Genomic DNA, 19,552 nt, shown 5'->3' with positions numbered 1-19,552 from the left:
CTGTTCGCCCACCACTCTAGTGACTGCCTGACCTGAGAGGACAGCCGGCACTGCTGATCGAGCGTGAACGGGTTCTTGTCCCAAGATGACAAGAGGGCGTGCTGCAAGGGGCGAAGATGAAATTGGGCAAACGGAATCGCTTCTATTGCTGCCACCATCTTCCCTAGTACCCTCATCCCAAAACGAATGGTGTGAAGGACTGGCTGCTGAAGCCTCTGGACCCCTTGCCGGAGCGCTAGGGCTTTGTCTTGAGGAAGAATTACCAACCCTCGGGAGGTGTCGAAGATCATCCCTAGGAAGGAAATCCTCTGGGCTGGGACAAGGGATGATTTCTTCCTGTTGACCAACCACCCTAAGCGGGAGAGGGTATCCAGCATAATGCTGACATTCTCCTCGCATGCCCGAAATGAGGGACATTTCACCAGGAGGTCATCTAAGTATGGCAAGACGACTATGCCCCGAGAGTGTAAGACGGCCATCACGACTGCCATTACCTTCGTGAACACTCTGGGGGCGGTGGCTAGCCCGAAGGGCAGTGCTGCAAACTGGAAATGTTGGCCATTGACGGCAAACCGTAGAAACCTTTGATGCGGAGGAAAAATGAGGACGTGCAGGTAGGCATCCTGGATGTCGACAGAGGCCAAGTACTCTCCCTGCCCCATGGCCGATATAACTGAACGGAGAGATTCCATTCTGAAATGTTTGATCCTGATGAACCTGTTCAGGAGCTTTAGATTCAAAACTGGCCTGACTGTCTCGTCCTTTTTGGGGACTGCGAACAGATTGGAATAAAACCCCTGAGCCTTCTCGTGCTCTGGTACGAGAACAATGACTCCGTTGTATTGGAGTGAATTGATGGCCCCTAGCAACGCCTTTGCCCGGGGCTCCACTTTGGGAAGTCGGGACACAAAAAAACGTCTTGGGGGTACCTGATAAACTCTATCTTGTACCCTGAAGACACCAGTTCCGCCACCCATGCGTCATGCGCTACCTTGACCCAGACATGGCGAAAATAGAGCAGGCGGCCACCTACCCTGCTGATGTCGCCTAAAAAGTGCTCCGAGTCATTTAGCTGAGGATCTCTGGGCCCTGGTTCCCCTTGACCTGGGCTGGCAAGCGCGCATACTCCCCAATGGGTTGGCTCTATATGAGACCTGTCGCTCCCTATCCTGGTTGGAGCAACTTGGTGCGGCCGAGATGGCTACTGCCGTCCACCTGGGGTTGCGAAAGGCCCGGAAACGTGCCGGAGCTTGGCGAAACGGCTGTTTAATCTTTTGCTGTGGGAGGAAGCTGCTTTTTCCCCTGTAGCATCGGAGATGAGTTGATCCAACCTTTCCCCGAACAGGCGGCCTCCCTGATAAGGGAGGGAAGTCAAGGACTTCTTGGAAATAGAATCAGCTCGCCAAGTTCTTAACCATAGGGCTCTCCTAATGGCCACTGCGTTTGCGGCTGCAAGTGCCGCACATTTGGCCGCATCCAAGGAAGCATTGATTAAATAATCTCCAGCCATAGCAATCTGACCCGCGACCTTTGATACCTCCGCAGGCAGGTCTCTATCCTGCAAGGCCTTGTTCAACGACTCTGACCATGACATCATGGCCTTGGCTACCCACGTTGCCGTGAACGAGGGAGAGAGAGCTGAACCTGACGCATCAAAAACTGAGCGAGACAAACTCTCTATGAGCCGATCAGTGGGGTTCTTAATGGACGAGCCACTAGGTACAGACAACATGGTCTTCGAGGCCAAGCGTGACACTGGTGGATCCACCACTGGGGATTCCGCCCATTTCTTACGGAGTTCCGGGGCAAAAGGATATCTTGCCTCTATTGTCTTCTGGCCCGAGAAACGCCTATCCGGCCGTTCTCTGTGACGCTGCACTATGTCTTCAAACTCTGGATGAGTGCAAAACACTCTATGTGGTCGCCTAGCCCGCTTACAGGATACCTTATGGCTTGAGGCCAAGGTGACATCATCCTCCAGCCCCAGGGTCTGATTAACAGCATCAATGAGGCTGTCCACTGTTTCCTGACACCCCGGGGTATCTAAGTCCAGTGGCTCATTTGAGTCACAATCTGAACTCTGCCCACTCCCGACCACTGGTGAAGGAGAGCATGATGCTGAACTCACGGATGCCGAGGCACCGGATGGGCCGGGAGATACCGTGTGGGTTCGCTTCCTTCGCACCCGCCTGGCATGAGAGCGGCCCCTGCAGGCCGGGGGCTCTTATGAGGTGGAGGACCCTTCCCAGATAAGCGAGCCACCATCCCTGCCCCTATCTGGAGCGCGAAGAGACTCGATCGCCTTTCTAAGCGATGCCATAGACTGCGATAGTGAGAGCCCATTCCGGAGGATTTGGATCGTTGGACTCGGTTACAGGGGAGGGCTCCTGGGCGCGTTCCGAGTCGCAGGTTTCGCACAATTAGCTGCTCTGCGCCCTCGGAAACGAAGCCCTACAGGAGATGCATGCAGCGTAGAGGAACGTGTGCGTCTTCCCTTTCCCAGTCATATTGTCCCTGCCAAGTATCTGTACTGCCCTACTGGAGACTTGCGGGGGGGAGGAGGGAGCACCCCTTGAGAGTCTATAGCGTGCTTCCTACAGACAGACTGCACTTACCCGGTCCTGCATCCCCCGCACGCGCCACCGATCCTGGGTCCTGCTCACTGTAACGCTGTGGGGCAGGCCGACCTCTCTTCCCGGTCGCGGCCTACCCCGACATGAAGCCGGGGGCTCAATTTATCCAGCGCCCCCGCCCCGGCTACAGAGGGCGGGCCGCCGGAAGTGACATCGCATGGGGAGGGCGGGACTTCCGCCGCGGCCTACCCCCGGCCGAAGCCGCGGGCTAAATTTTCAGCATCTGCCCGACAGGGGCGGCGGCGGTCGGTAGGCTGCCAGCACACGGATGGCGCTGGGTCACTACCCCCGCCTCCAGCCGCCGCTATGGGAAAAAAGGACGGGGGAGGGGAGAAAGGACGGGGAGGGGAGCACACCCTTTCCAGGGCACACCGCTGTCCCTGCAGTCCAAGTGCCTTCTGCTACCCTGACGACTGCATGCAGAGCTCCACTGGCGCTACCTCCAGAGCCCTCCCCACTCTGTCTGTACCTCCATCCAGGACGTCTTCTCCGACAGGTAAAGGGAAATAGGGGTGAGTTTGGGGGGGAAATCCAGGACGGTGCAGGCCCCCTAACTCCGTTCAGCTTCCAGGGCCGAGGAGAGGGATCGTCCGCCGCCTTGCAGCACCGCCGTCTAGCGTTGGTGGAGCAGTGGGGGCCGCTCGGACCGTGTTGTGCCTCTGTGCAGCCCATGGTTTCAATACCTAGGGGTGGATAGGGCTAGGTCCGGCATCATGTCCCACGTCGCGGGAGAGGATACGTGGAGGGCCACTTGCACGAGCTCGCCCGTCGATGGTTTGGGGAAATCGGACCCTTTCAATAGGATTTGTTGCCCCTGTCTAATCTTCATAGAGAAAAGGAAAAAAAAAAAAAATTCTGGGGAAACTGCCCAGATCTGTCGGTGCAGGAAAGGATACGTGGAGACGATACTCAACACGTGCTCGCCCATTGATGGTTTGGGGAAATCAGACCCTTTCAATAGGATCCGTTGCCCCTGTCTAATCTTCATAGAAAAAAGTCAAAGAAGGTCTGGAGAAAAAGACCAGACGTGTGCCTCCATAGACACAGCAAAAAAACTGGTTTCCGCCCGCAAGCAGGGCGAGGGTGTATACGGCGGGGGTGGAGCTAACCTTGTGATGTTTACTTAGTGTCAGCCTCCAGATGGCGGTAGCATACACCCACAGTTCCTGTGTCCCCAATGAGACGAAGGAGAAAACAATTTTTCAATTGTATTTCATATGATCAGACTTTGCTGGCATCCATCATATTTATACAGTAAGTATATCATTCGTTTTCGGGTGCCAAAAATGTCAGGAACATCCCTTGCCAATAAATCTGTCAGAAAAAGGCTAAACTGGATGATAGGTTCAGACGATCTCTCTTACCTACAGGACCAAAGGATAAAACAGGAAACCTACAACAGGGCCAAAGCTGAGCCGATCATTTACTAAGACTTTTTTACTGGCTTATTCCCTAAAAAAACAATACTTTTCATTCTGTGATTACAGCAAAGACTATGGTACATAGAAAAAAAAAATTTCCTTGCTCTGTATAACCTGATGGAGGTGTCTGAATTATTTTCATGGTGGGCACAACCACAGTACCCTCTTCCTACACTGCTGGACACTGATCTTTTCATAAATTCTCAGTTTAGATTATTTTGTGATTCAACATGGCCAACATAAGAGTTCAAAGGGTTATTCCTCTCTGATACACTTTATTTCTGAAATGACATACAAGGATGAACAACAATGACCTATGCTGGCCATATGCTACAGATTTTGGTCCCTTTGGACCATTTTTTCCCAACCACTGGCACATTCTTATGGCTCCAATGAGCCTGATAGATGCCAACCAAAAGTAGACACCAGTTGAAAATTCGATCTGACATTTTTTATTTTGTTTCGGTCATTGGAAAAGTCATTTATAATAAATGAGGGACTTGCATCCCATAACTGGAAGACCGGACTCAGAAACAGATCACCGCAAAGATCAATCAGACCTTTTGTCCCAGTTGTTTTGACAAAAATGTCAACCTTCACAGACCAAGCAAGAAAGCAAGGTCCTACAGAAAACGAGCCAAACATTTTTCGATTTGAGGTTGTATATGGTCAATGTGGGAAAGGATGAGCCCAAGACAGAGAGAGAGAGGAAGATTGTTTTAGTAGACTTCTTTATTCTTCTCTCTCCGTTAACATCCTACTACCCGATCAGTGTACTTGATCTACCCACGTTCTCTTTGAAAAAGTCTTTTGACTGATTATATGTTATCCCAGTTATATGCGAATATATGTTATAAATACTCTGGTCATATGTCTCGAAAAGTTTCTGATGTGCACTAGACAAAAGGCAACTTTACCCTAATGAAAACTATTCTGTGTCAAAATGATGGACCATAAATAGGTGGGGTGGACTAGTCATTGTCAGAACTCTCTGTTCCATCCAAATCATTGGTTTTAGAGGCGTCTTCCAAGGCATTTTGCATGTTATGCTTTTGCACGTTTTGACCTTGTTTGGAGTTTGTAGATGTCTTCTCCAGAATTGACAGACGTCTCTCCTACAAGAATAATAAAGGCAAAATTCTATTTCAGTTGGGCAGCACAAATAATGTTCAGTGTTGTCAGAAAAGAGTAAGAACCTAAAACGTCATGCACATAACCTGCTGTGGACCCATACTTTAGTTCAGATGGAGGCATATGACTTTTTATTTGCAGATTTTATCAACTGTGTTAATTTTTTTGCCATGATATGGATTTACACGTGGGTAGAAGACAGTTCCTTACCATACAACAACACATGAAGTGTCCAAAATATTGTGTCATGATCCCAGTGCAGGTTTTGACCTGCACGTCAGGGGTTAATGTCTTGAGCTCAGTGCAGGCTTGACCTGAATGTGGGGGGTTAATTATTGTAGCCTCTCTTTGGCTTAAGGAGAGCTTCTTATAGCCCTGGGAGACTCCAATCCCTGTCAGTTATACTTTTGCCTTTGGCCGAGTGTGGTGACCCCTGTGTGCCTGTGCCTTCTGATTGTCTTCTAGCTTGCTTATATGGTTCTGACCCGGTTCTGTCCCCTGTTGTGAGTTTGTCTCTTGATTCTGTACCGTTTATCTGCTTCTCTGGTTTCTGACTCATTGCCTATGTCCTGACTAGTCTCTGATTGCCCCTCTTGTACTGTGCTGCTATCTCCGTGTATGACTTATTGCTTACGTTCTGACTACTCTCTGCTTGTCCCTCTGGTACCGCGCTGCCCTCTCTGTGTATGACCCCCATTTGTCTGATTTGAGGATCCCTTTAGTAGAATCCTGCACTTATCTCCAGCAGCAGGATGCTTAGGCTACTTTCACACTTGCGTTTTTTTGCGGTGCGTTTTTTGCGCACACAAACGCATGAAAAAAACGCATCATGCGTTTGTGTGCATTTTTTGCGGGTTTTGGTGCGTTTTTTTGCGCATAAGTGCGCATTACAATGCGCACCCATAGACTATAATGGGTGTTTTGCTGTAAAAAAACGCATTGCGTGCACATGCGTTTTTTGGGGGCAAGTCGGACGCACAAAAAATGCAACAGGATGCATTTTGTGCGCCCGAGCGCACACTACAAAAAAACGCATGCGCATACAAACGCGTACAAACACATATGTATGCGCACCCATGTAAAAGATAGGGGGGGAAAAAATGCTTTTCTTTGCGCTAAAAACAGCGCAAAAAAAACGCAAGTGTGAAAACAGCCTAAGCCCCGCCCCCTGCAGTCACATGATCGTAGGTCCTTCACTGCTTTCTACCTTCAGTGACACAGGTCCTGTGAGCCTGGAGCACGCATCGTCACCACTGCTGCCCCGCTCCACAGGTATCTTTGGGCACAGGTTTGTACTCAGGACATGCGCACTGGCTCAGTGAGAAAGTGCAGTGCGGTGTTCCGGACATTTTGACTTTTAAGCTATGGGTAGAAAGAGTATTTGAGGAGTTTTTTAAAGTCGATCTCCTCCCCAAAAAAGCACCTGAAAATCACTGTAAAGACACCTGAAAGACTCTTTCTATTAATTTCTTATGTTCAGTTAATTGGGAATTTTTCTTCTGCGTTAAAGGGGTTGTTCGCCACTCGGACAATCCCTTCTCAAACCCTTAAATTTTGAAAAATGCCTAGTAAATAAAATAAAGAAAGTACAGGTCACCTGTTTGCAACCACTGTTCATGGAATCTACTGTAAACGAGCTACTGCTTAATTACAAGGCTGCAAAAATACACTTCAAGAATGGAAACTCTTCTAAAATTATTTAAAAACTCTTCAAAACCACTTCAGGAAATGAACAATTCTTCCAAAAACTTCCAAAGGAAAGTGGCTATGTGCCCATTGAGTCTTTTAAGGAGTTTTTGAAGGAGAAACTAAGCAGAATCCCTCCAAATCACCCTCAAAAATACAAAACTTCTCAAAAACTTTCTGTTCAGTTTTCTATAAAAAAAAACTGGGCAAAAAGACAGTGTATTCATGTACCCATCCACAAAAGAAAAAATGAACATGTATAAACCAATGTAACAATGAAATTGCTGTGCACATGTTCAGTCTTTTGTAACTTTGCTTTACTGCTTCAGGGTTCGTAAACTGTGAGGTGATTAAAAGAAGTAACATGTTCATTCTAGTTTTTTATGTACGAGAAAAATGGACTGGGTTCATTAGTAATTTTCGTCAGAGTTTCATAAAACCTTTATCAGATTTTGGTCCGAGTTTCATCCTTTTTTTTCAGTGAAGAGAAAATAAAAGTCTTTTACCCCTTCTCCTATCTATCAGTCCATGAAAAATGGACCGTACATGGAATGCATACGAGTGCTGTCCAATTTTTTAATTGACCCATGGACTTGCTTTGCTGATTTTGATCTGGCACTCCTATCAAAATTGGACATGTCGAAGATTTTACATGGATCACTCAAAAATTCTGATATGTGAACAGCACCACAGACTGTTGTAGGTACGAGTGTTATCTGTGAAAAACACAGATAGGACTCGTACGTGAAAAACTGAAGTGTAAATGAGCCCTATAAGGTGGTTGACTAGTGAAGAAAACCCAGTTGTAAGCTATGTGCATATGGCATTGTTTAAATTCAAGCGAAGCCCACAAGTTTTTCAACCAGATGTTTTAGGAAACTCTGGAGTTTTCTTTTTCCTGAAGCTACTTTTGTGCAGTTTTTTTTTCATTAATTTCCGGAGCATTTTGCCTAAGGTTTTAGCCACCGATTATTTTTTTGGAGGCTCTTTCGTGACATCTTTTATTTTAGCTTTTTCCAATTGTTTTGTTCACTTTATTGAATAATGAAAAAAACGCTAGTGAAAACGATGGCAAAACGCTCCAAGAAATGTCCAATCGTCGTTTAAGCTTTCCCATTGACTTGCATTGAAAAGTACGGAGCTTCTTCCAAGCAGAAGAATGGTCAATTCATTTCTTTTAACCGCTTGGTACTTTTAAAGATCTCAGGAGGTTAAAAGAAGTTCAGAAACCTGAAGATATGCGCATCAAGACGCTTTTACATAGAAATGCCTGTTTGTTCTTTTGAACCTTTTTTGATAGGTTTTTCAGGAAAATTGACCACTATCTGTCAGGTTTCCCTACAAACCTGGGTGGCTTTCCTCTAATTACACTCCTGTTTTTAATATGTTACTTGTAGACCAAGGCTCAAGGCCACTTCTGTAATATGAGACCTCACCAGCATTGCCATCTTCTCTTCATTCTTCTCCCTTTGTGTCTTCTCTTCGGCATATTCCTTCTCTAAGGCATCCATCCTGATAAAGAAAAGTCCAAAAATTAAAAAAAAAAAGAGAAAAGAATAGAAAATGGAAATCTGGAATGGAAGGTTTGATTTGTCATTATAAATATTCGGATAAGTGTTGACCCACTTGAAATGGGTCGCAATGATTTGGGGATCTGTCATCTGTGACCCTCAATCTAGTCCAGAAGAAATGGATCTCATTGCACTTTTGATGACACTGAGGCCCCGATTTATCAAAGAGTTTATGCATGAAAACTGGTGCTTAAATCTGTGAAAAGTCACAAAGTTTTTGAGAAATGCGAGGCTGCCCAAAAATGTTGCGACTTTTGGCATTTTCACAACTTTTCTTTCGGCTCTGACAAAGTGGGTAAAGCTGTGGCTGGATGGGGTGTGGTTACACTGCTCGCAAAGAATTCATGAAGAGTAGTAGCATTTGTTTCCCCTTCAAATCTTACTCCACACAAAAATCAGGAGAGGTGCAAAGTGGTGTGTGCCCCCATGTGCGCCCACCATCAAATCTTACTGCAGTCGCTGATTTGTGGCGGGCGCACATGGAGACACATGCCACTTTGCGTCTCGCCTGATTCATTTGAGAGACAGGCTCTACTTCCTCAGGTGTCTCGCACTCCACCCCACCCCATGAAAAACACCGGTCTTGATGAATTGGAGCCCATGACTTGTTTATTGGAGCCAGTCTGAATTATGGTAACCCTCACACACTATTAGGTTTCTATAACGCACAATGAGGTTGATTCTCCAAAGGCTTTGCACCAGAAAAGTGTTTTTAAAAGCTTTGAAAAGTGTAAAAAATTTGCGCATTGAATAACTGACCCAAAAATGTTGAGGCTTTTGACGTTTTCATGACAGTTTAGTCCAGCTCAGCTGAAATGGGCAGCGGTAGGAAAGGGACAGAACAGAAGAGTGGCCTTGCCCGACAGTCATATTTATAAAAATGCTGGCGTTTTGTATACTAGAAATGCTACTACAGTCCCTGTCTAGTTCTGGCACAGTGTATAGAGAAAAATGCCACAGAGGAGATGGGCCAAAGTCATTAAGTGGCGTGCACACCTTAATTCATTCAACACCGTGTACTCTAGCAACGCTGGTGTACCACAAGTGTGCACTATGCCAGTCATGGTTAATTGGCCCCATTGTTTTGTACCTTTTTCCAATTACAAAATGTTTATTACCTGCTTTTCATTTGGGCCATCTGGTTGGCCATCTCCTCTTGTAATGCTTTGTGTGTCTCCTCTACTTTGGCCAACTGGTCCAAGTCTTCTTGCATCTTATTTTCCATTTTGAACATCTGTTCCTCGAGATGCTTTTGTTTTTCCTTGTTTTCGGCTATTTGTCCCTTCATCTCCTGTAGGTCCAGCTCCTAATGACATCAGAAATTATTGTCGCTTTACCACATATCCCAACTACACAATGTAAATTGGTTGGCCACCCTTCCTATACTATCTGCAGTTTAATCTATGTGCCCTATTCATCATTTGCAGATTTTTTAAACTCTTTTCTTTCTTCGCCTTGAAATTGTCGCTGACTTTTTTTCCAAATTAATAAAAAAGGCACATTCATGGATTTTGAGCAAAGCTCAAAATTGTATTTTTTTTACCCCTGACCCATCTTTTTTACCCCTTTAGTTGTTTTGTGACCTTTTAGCAGGAAAAGCTGCATTGTGTGCAACATGTCTCCAAAAATATATCCATGATAACCGGCATGCATAAAATTACTCCAGAGAGAGACTGGAGTAGAGTTGTGCCAAATCTTGTTTCCCTTGTTAAAAAAAAAAGGCAAGACTCTGGTCTACAATATCTAGAAAAACCACATTGACGTGAAAACCAGAAAACAAAAGCACAAATGTCAACTTCGTGCCCTATATCTTTTAAAGAGAACATGTCACATGAAAAAATGCTATTAACCTGCAGTTATCTGGTGTAAGGATTCCGGATGTTTCCATGGAGCCTGTTTTGTCCTTGTCCAAGATGGAGTCTGGTACTTCGCCTGGTCCTGGAACTTCCTGTCTGTCCTGCTATTTATGTCCAGGTCGGGAGATCCTCCTTGCCTGAGTATTTTGTTGTTGTTTGCTTCTGAGGTTCCTCCTAGATGGCCTCTGGAGTTCCTGCTGCTGCTCGTTACTCATGCTCTGCCTCACGACTTCCAGTTGCCTTCAGTATTCTAAGCTTCTTCCGGATCCTAGCAGGGGTTACCTACTGTCCTGACTTCTGACACTTTGTTCTGTTGCTGGCTGCTTTGCGGGACATGAGTTGGACTTCTCAGCCCAAAAGGTACATTTAATGACCTTCCCTCTGTTATACTCCACCTATGTATTTCTGGACTTCCATGAAAGGTGTCATCTCCTCTATCTGCATAGTTCTGGACTTCCACGTATAAGTGCCCGTTGCACTCTTGCTGCATACTACTGCTGGACTTCCACGTATAAGTGCAGGTCGCACTCTTGTTTGCCTACTACTGCTGGACTTCCATGTATAAGTTCCGGTCGCACTCTTGCTGCTTATTACTGCTGGACTTGTTTGTATTAGAGGTCGCGCCCCGCTACTAAGTTTTCTTGACATTTCTGTTTTGGTGCTGTTACTTTGTTACAATTGCAGGAAAGTCTCTGTTAGTTGATATTCTACTTCTTGCTTTGTTAAATACACTAATTTGTCTCAGCTTTGGTCTCAGACTCGTTTTATCCCACACAATCAGATTCCATAGTGTCCACATAATTGTTACATCGGGTTAATCTGCAGGTTAATAGCATTCTGAATCTGCCCGGCCACGGCACTTAGACCTCCGCTGCCAGGAGGACTTGAACTTTACTCCTCCTGGCAGCGTTCGGTTTTCAGTCATGGGGCCAGCATAGGTTCAATCACTTCTCTGTGTATAGAGAGCGGCCCCCGGACTGACAGCCGGTTCTAATGCTGAGCTGCTGTCAGTCAGTACCAGAGCGCCATTAAAGCAGCCACTCTCTATAATGAGAGGAGTGACTGAAACCTAAACACTACTGGGAGGAATAAAGCTAATTTCCTCCCGGCAACGTTGGTAGAAATGCGGGCGTCAGTACAGAATGGTGAGGTTAGGTGGGAGAAGGTTGGGTGAACATTCACCCCATATCTGCAGGTTAATAGCGTTTTTTCACGTGACAGGTTCCCTTTAAAATATCTACTTTTTATGTAAGGTCATGTAAGAGAGCTCTTCTGCTCTTGTTTGTCTTCACACTAGAGCTAATGGTGGACTCTGTCAGGTTTGGAGAACATTACCAATGTCCACCATTTCTCAAGGTGTGAAGACCAAACAAATCTCCCTAATCAATCTTACACATCTAAACTTTCAACTTTTAGGTTGTAATAGTTTTTGACTAAGTATGTCTTGGATAGGTGTAAGTTGGCCATACACATTAGATCAGATAATTATCTAATATGTAGGGAGGCCTCCATTGAGACTCTTGCCAGAAGGAACAAGAACTGGGCGTGCTGATTTTTCAACATGTCAAATCCTTCTTTCTATTGGGTGATAAGGAACCGTTAGATATTGTCTTAGCCAATCACCCTTTTTTTTAATAAGGAAAAACATGCATGCTCAGCCCGACCAACATGTGCTTACTTATGGTCAGGGAGGAAGAGGTGATGGCCGTTCAGCAATCTAAACTTCATGCGTGAAGACGAAGAACGGGTAATCCTGTGACTATCTTAGCGTAAAGGGTGTATGGTTAGGATTCTATTCTTTTATTTGTTATCTTGTAAAAAAACATCTTCTATTCATAAAATGAATATGTTTATAAAGGTTCTCACTTGACGTGCAAGATGAAGAAAAACAAAAGTTTAGCGTCCCGACTCTACACACAGTACAGCTGCTTCTTCACAGATTACCTGGTCCTCGTCAACTTGTTGCCTTTGCTTTACAAAGTGCAGGTCCTCGTTCCTGCACCATGGTACGGTTGACTTCCGTCTGGGTAGAGTGGACGATTGCCTCGTTCGTGTTGGATTCTGTATAGTAAACAAAATTTCATGTTTTGAACAGGTAATATCAATCTCCTAATCAATGCATTCCTTTATAGTGACTTTTTTTTACAGCACACTAGAATATACAATGACAATAAATATTTTTTGGTATTTTATAGCAGCTCTCTTCCCGTTGTTTAAATTAAGAAATGTTTCAATGTAATGTCCTGTCATATGAAAAATAACCCGGATATCAGAAAATGGGCTTGTATTGACTGTTCACGTTTGACAGATTTCACAATACAAACAGTAGGCATCATTAAATAGATTTCCTAAACCTAATGAGATAGTTGTACTTACTATAAAAATCCATGTCAGAATGGTTGTATAATCCTATAAATGAGAGCGAGTTTGAGAGGTCATGAAGTCCCAGTGTATTCAGTCTCTTTCCACCTAGTCTCACTGAGAGCTGCTGTAATGCAACTGCGGAGCAGTTGCGCGCAACCTCCACCAGGGGGCACTGGGAAGGGAAAAAGTGTTGCACTCACCGTGTAGCACCACAGTGCAGATGTGCAGGCCGCCACTAGGAGGCGGCAGAGTAGTCAGACAGGCTGGGTCAGCAACAAACAGGAAGACGAAGTACCAGAGGTCACAGCAATGCACATAGTCAGAGACAAGCCGAAAGTCAGAGCCAGACAGGAACGCGGTATCCAAGATGTGAGACGGAAATGGGAGTCAGGGTACAAGCCAGTGAGTCATAAGCCGGTCGGTAATGTGGTATCAGAGACAGAAAAACGGGAAGCGGGGTTCAGAGTTCAAGCCGTGTTCTACACTGAATGGAAACCGCCAAACGTACACGTACACAAAGTCAGGGATAGGGAACGGGTCAGACACTAATACGGTAAGTCAGAGGCAGAAGGATCAGTAGGGTATTCGGGTCAGCTGCTCTAGCCTGGAAGCATGAACTATCACTGACGTCGCCTGCAGGCCGCAGCAAACTGAAATAGCAAAAACAGATCCTAAGTGAGGCAGAGGGGATTAACCCCCTCATGACCAGTCCAGGGAGAGGATAGCAGAAAAAAACCTCGGACTGGATCATGACAGCTGCAAACTGTACTGAGCAATGTGAGATCTCAGCAGGGAGGAGAAACACTGAGGAGCTGTCAATGAGGTTATGTGGGTGAAGATTCAGCATCAGCAGGGGGGAGGGACACTGAGCCGCTACTAATTAGGCTAATTGGGTGGAGATTTAACGCAACATGTTTTTTTAAAGGATTATACAGCCATTCTGACGGATTTTCACAGTAAATACGTCAGTCTCATTAGGTCGAAGAGATCTACTTAATGATGTAAACAGCTTATATTGTAAAATCTAGTTACAGATATCCTTTAAAGATATTTTATCTTGCCTTCTCATGAAGGATCTAGAAGAATAATGCTCACTATATGCAAAACCCAGAGCTAAAACTATATTGAAAGTTACATCGGTCTCATTGTTATCCATTCCTGACCTATAAGGTACTGTTATTTGAACACCATCATGTATGGCTTTTGATTAGACACTGTTAGGGCTCATGCACACGACTGTAAAACTTGGATGAGTCCTATGCGTCATTTTGACAGATAGCACGCGTCCCCATGTTATTCAATGAGGCTGTGCACGTGTCTGATCGGACAGAGTGGTTCATGGAAAAAAATACCAGCGTGCATGTGTCGCCTTGGATATTTGGATTACTTGAACATTCAAGCCTATGAGAAAAATTGGACCGTCCTCGGATGACATCCGAGTGCGGTACAATTTTCATGGCCAGACTGAATGGAGCAGATGGAGAAACTCTTTTTGTTTTATTCTCCATATCCGAGAAAATCGGATCACACGCTGGTAACACTCTGATCAGGGTTCGATTAGCATAATCAAACTGATTTTCTCAGATGAGCGAAAAACGGTCTTGTCACCCTAGCCTAAGGTAGGGCTGTTAGGATGTGGTATGACCATTCCTCATGTGGGGAGAAGGACATTGTAAGAAGATACCACACACGGCATCATCCATCATAAAACCAACCCTTCATACTTGACCACCGCAACATTGACCTTCTCAGCAAAGTCTTGTCAACTTAATAAAAATTATATTTAGCATACAGAACATATAAGGTCAAGAATGCAAATTAAATTTGAAATTTTTTGGTATGAGCCACATTCATACCATTACACCTTCACGCTCCCCTTTTTCTTTCTCAGCCACAGAAGATACGTCATTTCTTGTCCTACGTTCTCGACCAGGCCTGGTTTGGGCTGGAACACTCTGCGTTCTCATCACATGACGCCGACTCTTTTTCTCCCGCTCTTCTATCTTTGTAGGTGGAACAAGTCTTTCCTTAATGAGGCTGCTCAGTGACTGGCTCTTTTTTACAAGTGGACGGAGATTTCTCATATCCTTCGGGAACACGTATTCGGGTTCTTCTCTTTCATCCTGGCTGTAGAAACAATGACACTGGGAGATTTTTTCACAATACTGGTACAGCATATTACTAGAGGCACGTATCAATGTTAGATGGCTCTCCTTCCTGCAGAAAACTAAGCATGCATGCCTAAAAGATTCAGTTGTTCATGCTTATGTAGTTATGTTTTTAAAAAACTCTTTGGGGTGGTCAACTGCTTGATTGATAATCAAAACCTTTTTATACGAGTAAAAATGTCAAACAGTGCCACTGATGTTGGCAGGATTGGTTGACAATTCCCCAGCTCCAGCAAAAGCATGAAAATATTAATAACAATATGCAAAAAAAAAATGATTACAAAAAAATATATATTTGGTACCCTGAAGAAGCTGTCCCCTGTGATACACATGGGGATATCAGAGTCTCACCAATCTTTCCTTCCATTCTCTTTCTCGGTTTTAGCATACTATTTTTTTTAATTCATTGACTAATATATTTGATGTCACATTATAATGTTCTGATGTTATTGGACTTTACTACATGCATGCATCCACTTTGCTGTCTTTGAGATTTTTACTTGGCGATTGCATCTATTTTGCTAATTTTATTTTGCATACACTGCTCAAAAAAATAAAGGGAACACTTAAACAACAGAATATAACTCCAAGTAACTCAAACTTCTGTGAAATCAAACTGTCCACTTGGGAAGCAACACTGATTGACAATCAATTCCACATGCTGTTGTGCAAATGGAATAGACAACAGATGGAATTTATTGGCAATTATCAAGACACACTCAATAAAGGAGTGGTTCTGCAGGTGGGGACCGCACACCACATCTCAATACCAACGCTTTCTGGCTGATGTTTTGGTCACTTTTGAATGTTGGTTGTGCTTTCACACTCGTGGTAGCATGAGACGGACTATACAACCCACACAAGTGGCTCAGGTAGTACAGCTCATCCAGGATGGCACATCAATGCGAGCTGTGGCAAGAAGGTTTGCTGTGTCTGTCAGCGTAGTGTCCAGAGGCTGGAGGCGCTACCAGGAGATAGACCAGTACAACAGGAGATGTGGAGGGGGCCGTAGGAGGGCAACAACCCAGCAGCAGGACCGCTACCTCAGCCTTTGTGCAAGGAGGTGTAGTGTCGGTGGTGGGGTGCCGAGCTGGGGGGGTGGTCCTACTTTTATACCGCGCAGAGATGACAACAGAGACACGATGGAGGCAGATTCTGGGTGCAACAGGTCCAAGTTTATTTCTTCACTTGCCGTCCGACTGACGGCACACCTCGCGGCCCTCCGTTTCCAGAGCCGCTTCTCACACCGTACACTGGAGACGTGTCTGCACACACCGTCCCCTCCTTTACTGTCGACGCTCCTGACAGTTCCGTCACTGTGGCCGCCTTAGGCCCATTAACCAACAGCGCTTCTACTGCTCAGTCGTCGTGTCACATACGGTGTCTTACACCCAGTACCTCGTCTCATCTGCGGTCCTTTCCTGTCAGGACCACCCCCCTGACGTTTCCTCTCCTCAGTCCCCTTGGTCGGATTCTCCTCAGGGCACACAGACTGGTGTAGTCCTCCTGTCACCTGAGCTCCCCCTGGGGACTGGAACTTTCTGGAACCCTCCCTCAGTATTTATAACTCCCCCGGTTCCTTGAAACTATCACTCTAACTGTCACCACGCCCCCCATGACCAACGGTTTCTAAAGCCCTAAGCTGCTGTAAAGTCCTTTGCTCACACTCCACCCTGCCATCTAATGGTCATCCCAAGGTACTGCACGTCCACTACACTTTCCTAGTTGTTTCCCCACTGTAATCACTGACTCCTACCTACACTGTGCAAACCTATCTTTCTTCACTCTGACTAGTCCGTCCGTCCGGTCACCTTCCCTACACTCACCCTTCCTTTGTCCATTGTCGTCCTCGACAATCGTCATCCCTGCCTTCGTCGTTCTGAATCTACACCTACATTCTGTTGTCGGACCAGAAGTTGAGCCAAACCCACTATCTGCGGGGGCCGAACCATACTGGGAGCACTATGCTCTGAGCAGCCTACTGCTACTCACCAGCCCGCACGCCACATGACGTCTTTCAAATTGGGCAAGGTACACCCGTATTCTCTCTACGGCGTGTATCTTTCCCCTACTCTCCCCTACTGTTACCTTTCACTATCCGGTACGCCATGATCGAGGCCACTCACCTACCAGATCATTGCCGGCACCCGCCTTTCCTTCTTCAGGGGTGTCCGTGGTGTTGGGGACCTGACCTAGGACGGCTGTCTTTCTCACGTCTTCCAACTCATTTTCCTTCTTTCAATTACATGTCATGGTCGGCGTCCCGGTCTCCCAGACCTCCTCAACTCTTAGATCCCTACCGGATCTCACACTTTCCTTTGGTCCCGCAGACCTTCCCTTACCCGGACCTGTTGCATTTACTTTGGCATATTATACATTAAACAACTTTATAATAGCACAAGTACCCATTTTTATAATTTTTTTTTTTTTTTCTTGCTTTTAAAACCAAAATATAACATAACATTGCATGTCTCCTTTCCTCCTCCCTTCCTTGGACATGGACACTCCCTCTCTTCTAAGTATCCCGCGCTCTGTCAGTCTAAAAGTAAACACAAACTATCCTGTAAGAGGAACATAGAAAAACAGACATAAAAATCACAGATAAACATTTCTTTTTTTTTTTAAAAGCTGACCGCGAACTGTCCTTTTGACCTGCACAACGGTGCAACGAACTCCTGACAGTTCAATCCTCCTTTCGGTGGTCAGTAGTATGGGACCCCACAACCGTGGAGCTCCCAGGATGCAAGAAGTGTCCCTTTCTGCAAGATAGTATAAACGAGCCGTCCCGGGGGTCGTGCAGCCGCCATGCCAGCCTCTCCCCTCTCATGGAGCAGGTTCCAGGCTTACTGCCCCCTGGCCCTCTTCTTCTCTATAACTCCTGCGACCCAAACAGAGGGTCCGGCATGAGCCCTGAAGTACGTTGGGCGGGACTTAACCGAGGAAGGACGTGGATCAGAGGCGGCCGATGATTTTTGCGGCTCAACAGCCGCCGGGGCCAGGTGGCAAATGGGGACAACCGGGTCCTTGGAGGCTGGAATCACAAGGCCCACTAAGTCGGCCGCAGTCGACTTCAGCAACGGCATAACCGCGGCCTCAGGACAGGCCGCATCCACTACTTCCAATGGAGCCGGAGTAACGGCCAGTTCCAACGACGCAGCTGCTATCAGCAGGGGGAACGCAGCAGCGTCTTCTTTGGATGACTTCCGCACTGGCGGCTCCAGGCGGGGTACCTCAGGGACTTGAGCAGGGGCCTCGCACAACTCTGCATACACCACTGGGCCCGATGTACCCAGGCCTTCCGGTGCGCAGGGGGCAGCGTGCTGCGGCGGAATGATGAGGGCCGCTGGCGGAGGCACTGGTGGTGCCGGGGGTACTCTCACCTTCCCCGGCGCTGCGGCCTCCATCACATCAATACGCGGCTTCACCCGCAGCCTCCGTCCCTCGCTCCACTGTCCCGCGGGTCTTTCCCCCAAACTCGGGGGCTCCGCTGAGAAGTCCTCTGCTGGTATTGGTGGCGGCCGTTCTCGCTGACTCCGCTCAGGCTCCGCTCCCCAGCTCAGCATCCCGCTGCTCTCCCGTGGCTCTGAGGGCGACTTCTGGCACAGCTCCATCCCCTGCCGCCACTGCCACTCTAGGCAGCCGATGCCCCGACACCTGCAGAGTCTCATACCGTCTGTTGGGCAGCACTCGAATGGCATCAGACAGCCGCAGCCAAGTTTTTCTTCTGTGCCACTCCCTCTGTGAGGTGAGGTGTCGGCAGGCCTCTCCACCCTCCTGTCAGGGTCCAATATATGGAAGCGTCGATCTCCAGGCACATACTGTTTCCTTTTGGGATACGTTGGAGGGGGTCCCAGTCCATTCAACATGACTGCAAACACCCGGACCTCTCCTCTGCGCTGAAGTAACACCGCCATACTGCACAGTACCTGGTACCGCCCCGGATCCTCTGCTGGCCACACAGATCCGCCACAGCGCTTCCCATTTGTATTCCACAGGTAGGTCATTTGTAATCCACAGGTAATTGTAATCCAAACAGAGTAGTCCAAGTCCTTTTCCAGTCTTTAAGGCAGGCCTGCCGCAGAAGATGATGTATTAGCGGCGTCTATCCTGCCGACTACGCCAAATGTAGTGTCGGTGGTGGGGTGCCGAGCTGGGGGGGTGGTCCTACTTTTATACCGCGCAGAGATGACAACAGAGACACGATGGAGGCAGATTCTGGGTGCAACAGGTCCAAGTTTATTTCTTCACTTGCCGTCCGACTGACGGCACACCTCGCGGCCCTCCGTTTCCAGAGCCGCTTCTCACACCGTACACTGGAGACGTGTCTGCACACACCGTCCCCTCCTTTACTGTCGATGCTCCTGACAGTTCCGTCACTGTGGCCGCCTTAGGCCCATTAACCAACAGCGCTTCTACTGCTCAGTCGTCGTGTCACATACGGTGTCTTACACCCAGTACCTCGTCTCATCTGCGGTCCTTTCCTGTCAGGACCACCCCCCTGACGTTTCCTCTCCTCAGTCCCCTTGGTCGGATTCTCCTCAGGGCACACAGACTGGCGTAGTCCTCCTGTCACCTGAGCTCCCCCTGGGGACTGGAACTTTCTGGAACCCTCCCTCAGTATTTATAACTCCCCCGGTTCCTTGAAACTGTCACTCTAACTGTCACCACGCCCCCCATGACCAACGGTTTCGAAAGCCCTAAGCTGCTGTAAAGTCCTTTGCT

The 19,552-nt window shown here is 47.0% G+C and overlaps 1 protein-coding gene across 1 annotated transcript in view; it reads right to left on the bottom strand.

Moving 5' to 3' along the window:
* Positions 1-4,483: 4,483 nt before the first annotated feature.
* Positions 4,484-19,552, bottom strand: part of RASAL3 (RAS protein activator like 3) — a 92,271-nt gene continuing 77,202 nt past the window's right edge. The window contains exons 14-18 of the mRNA XM_073588766.1: positions 14,519-14,789; positions 12,243-12,359; positions 9,561-9,748; positions 8,308-8,383; positions 4,484-5,169 (exon numbers count right to left, since the gene is read on the bottom strand). Of these exons, the coding sequence (XP_073444867.1) occupies positions 5,026-5,169; positions 8,308-8,383; positions 9,561-9,748; positions 12,243-12,359; positions 14,519-14,789 (796 nt within the window). The 3' untranslated portion in view covers positions 4,484-5,025. The remainder of the gene's footprint in view (positions 5,170-8,307; positions 8,384-9,560; positions 9,749-12,242; positions 12,360-14,518; positions 14,790-19,552) is intronic.

Source organism: Dendrobates tinctorius, unplaced genomic scaffold, assembly GCF_039654945.1.
Source record: "Dendrobates tinctorius isolate UK_male_01 unplaced genomic scaffold, ASM3965494v1 ptg000104l, whole genome shotgun sequence".
Lineage (NCBI taxonomy): Eukaryota > Metazoa > Chordata > Amphibia > Anura > Dendrobatidae > Dendrobates > Dendrobates tinctorius.
Note: the sequence above shows the minus strand (reverse complement) of the source record. Positions and strands in the feature narration are given on the sequence as shown.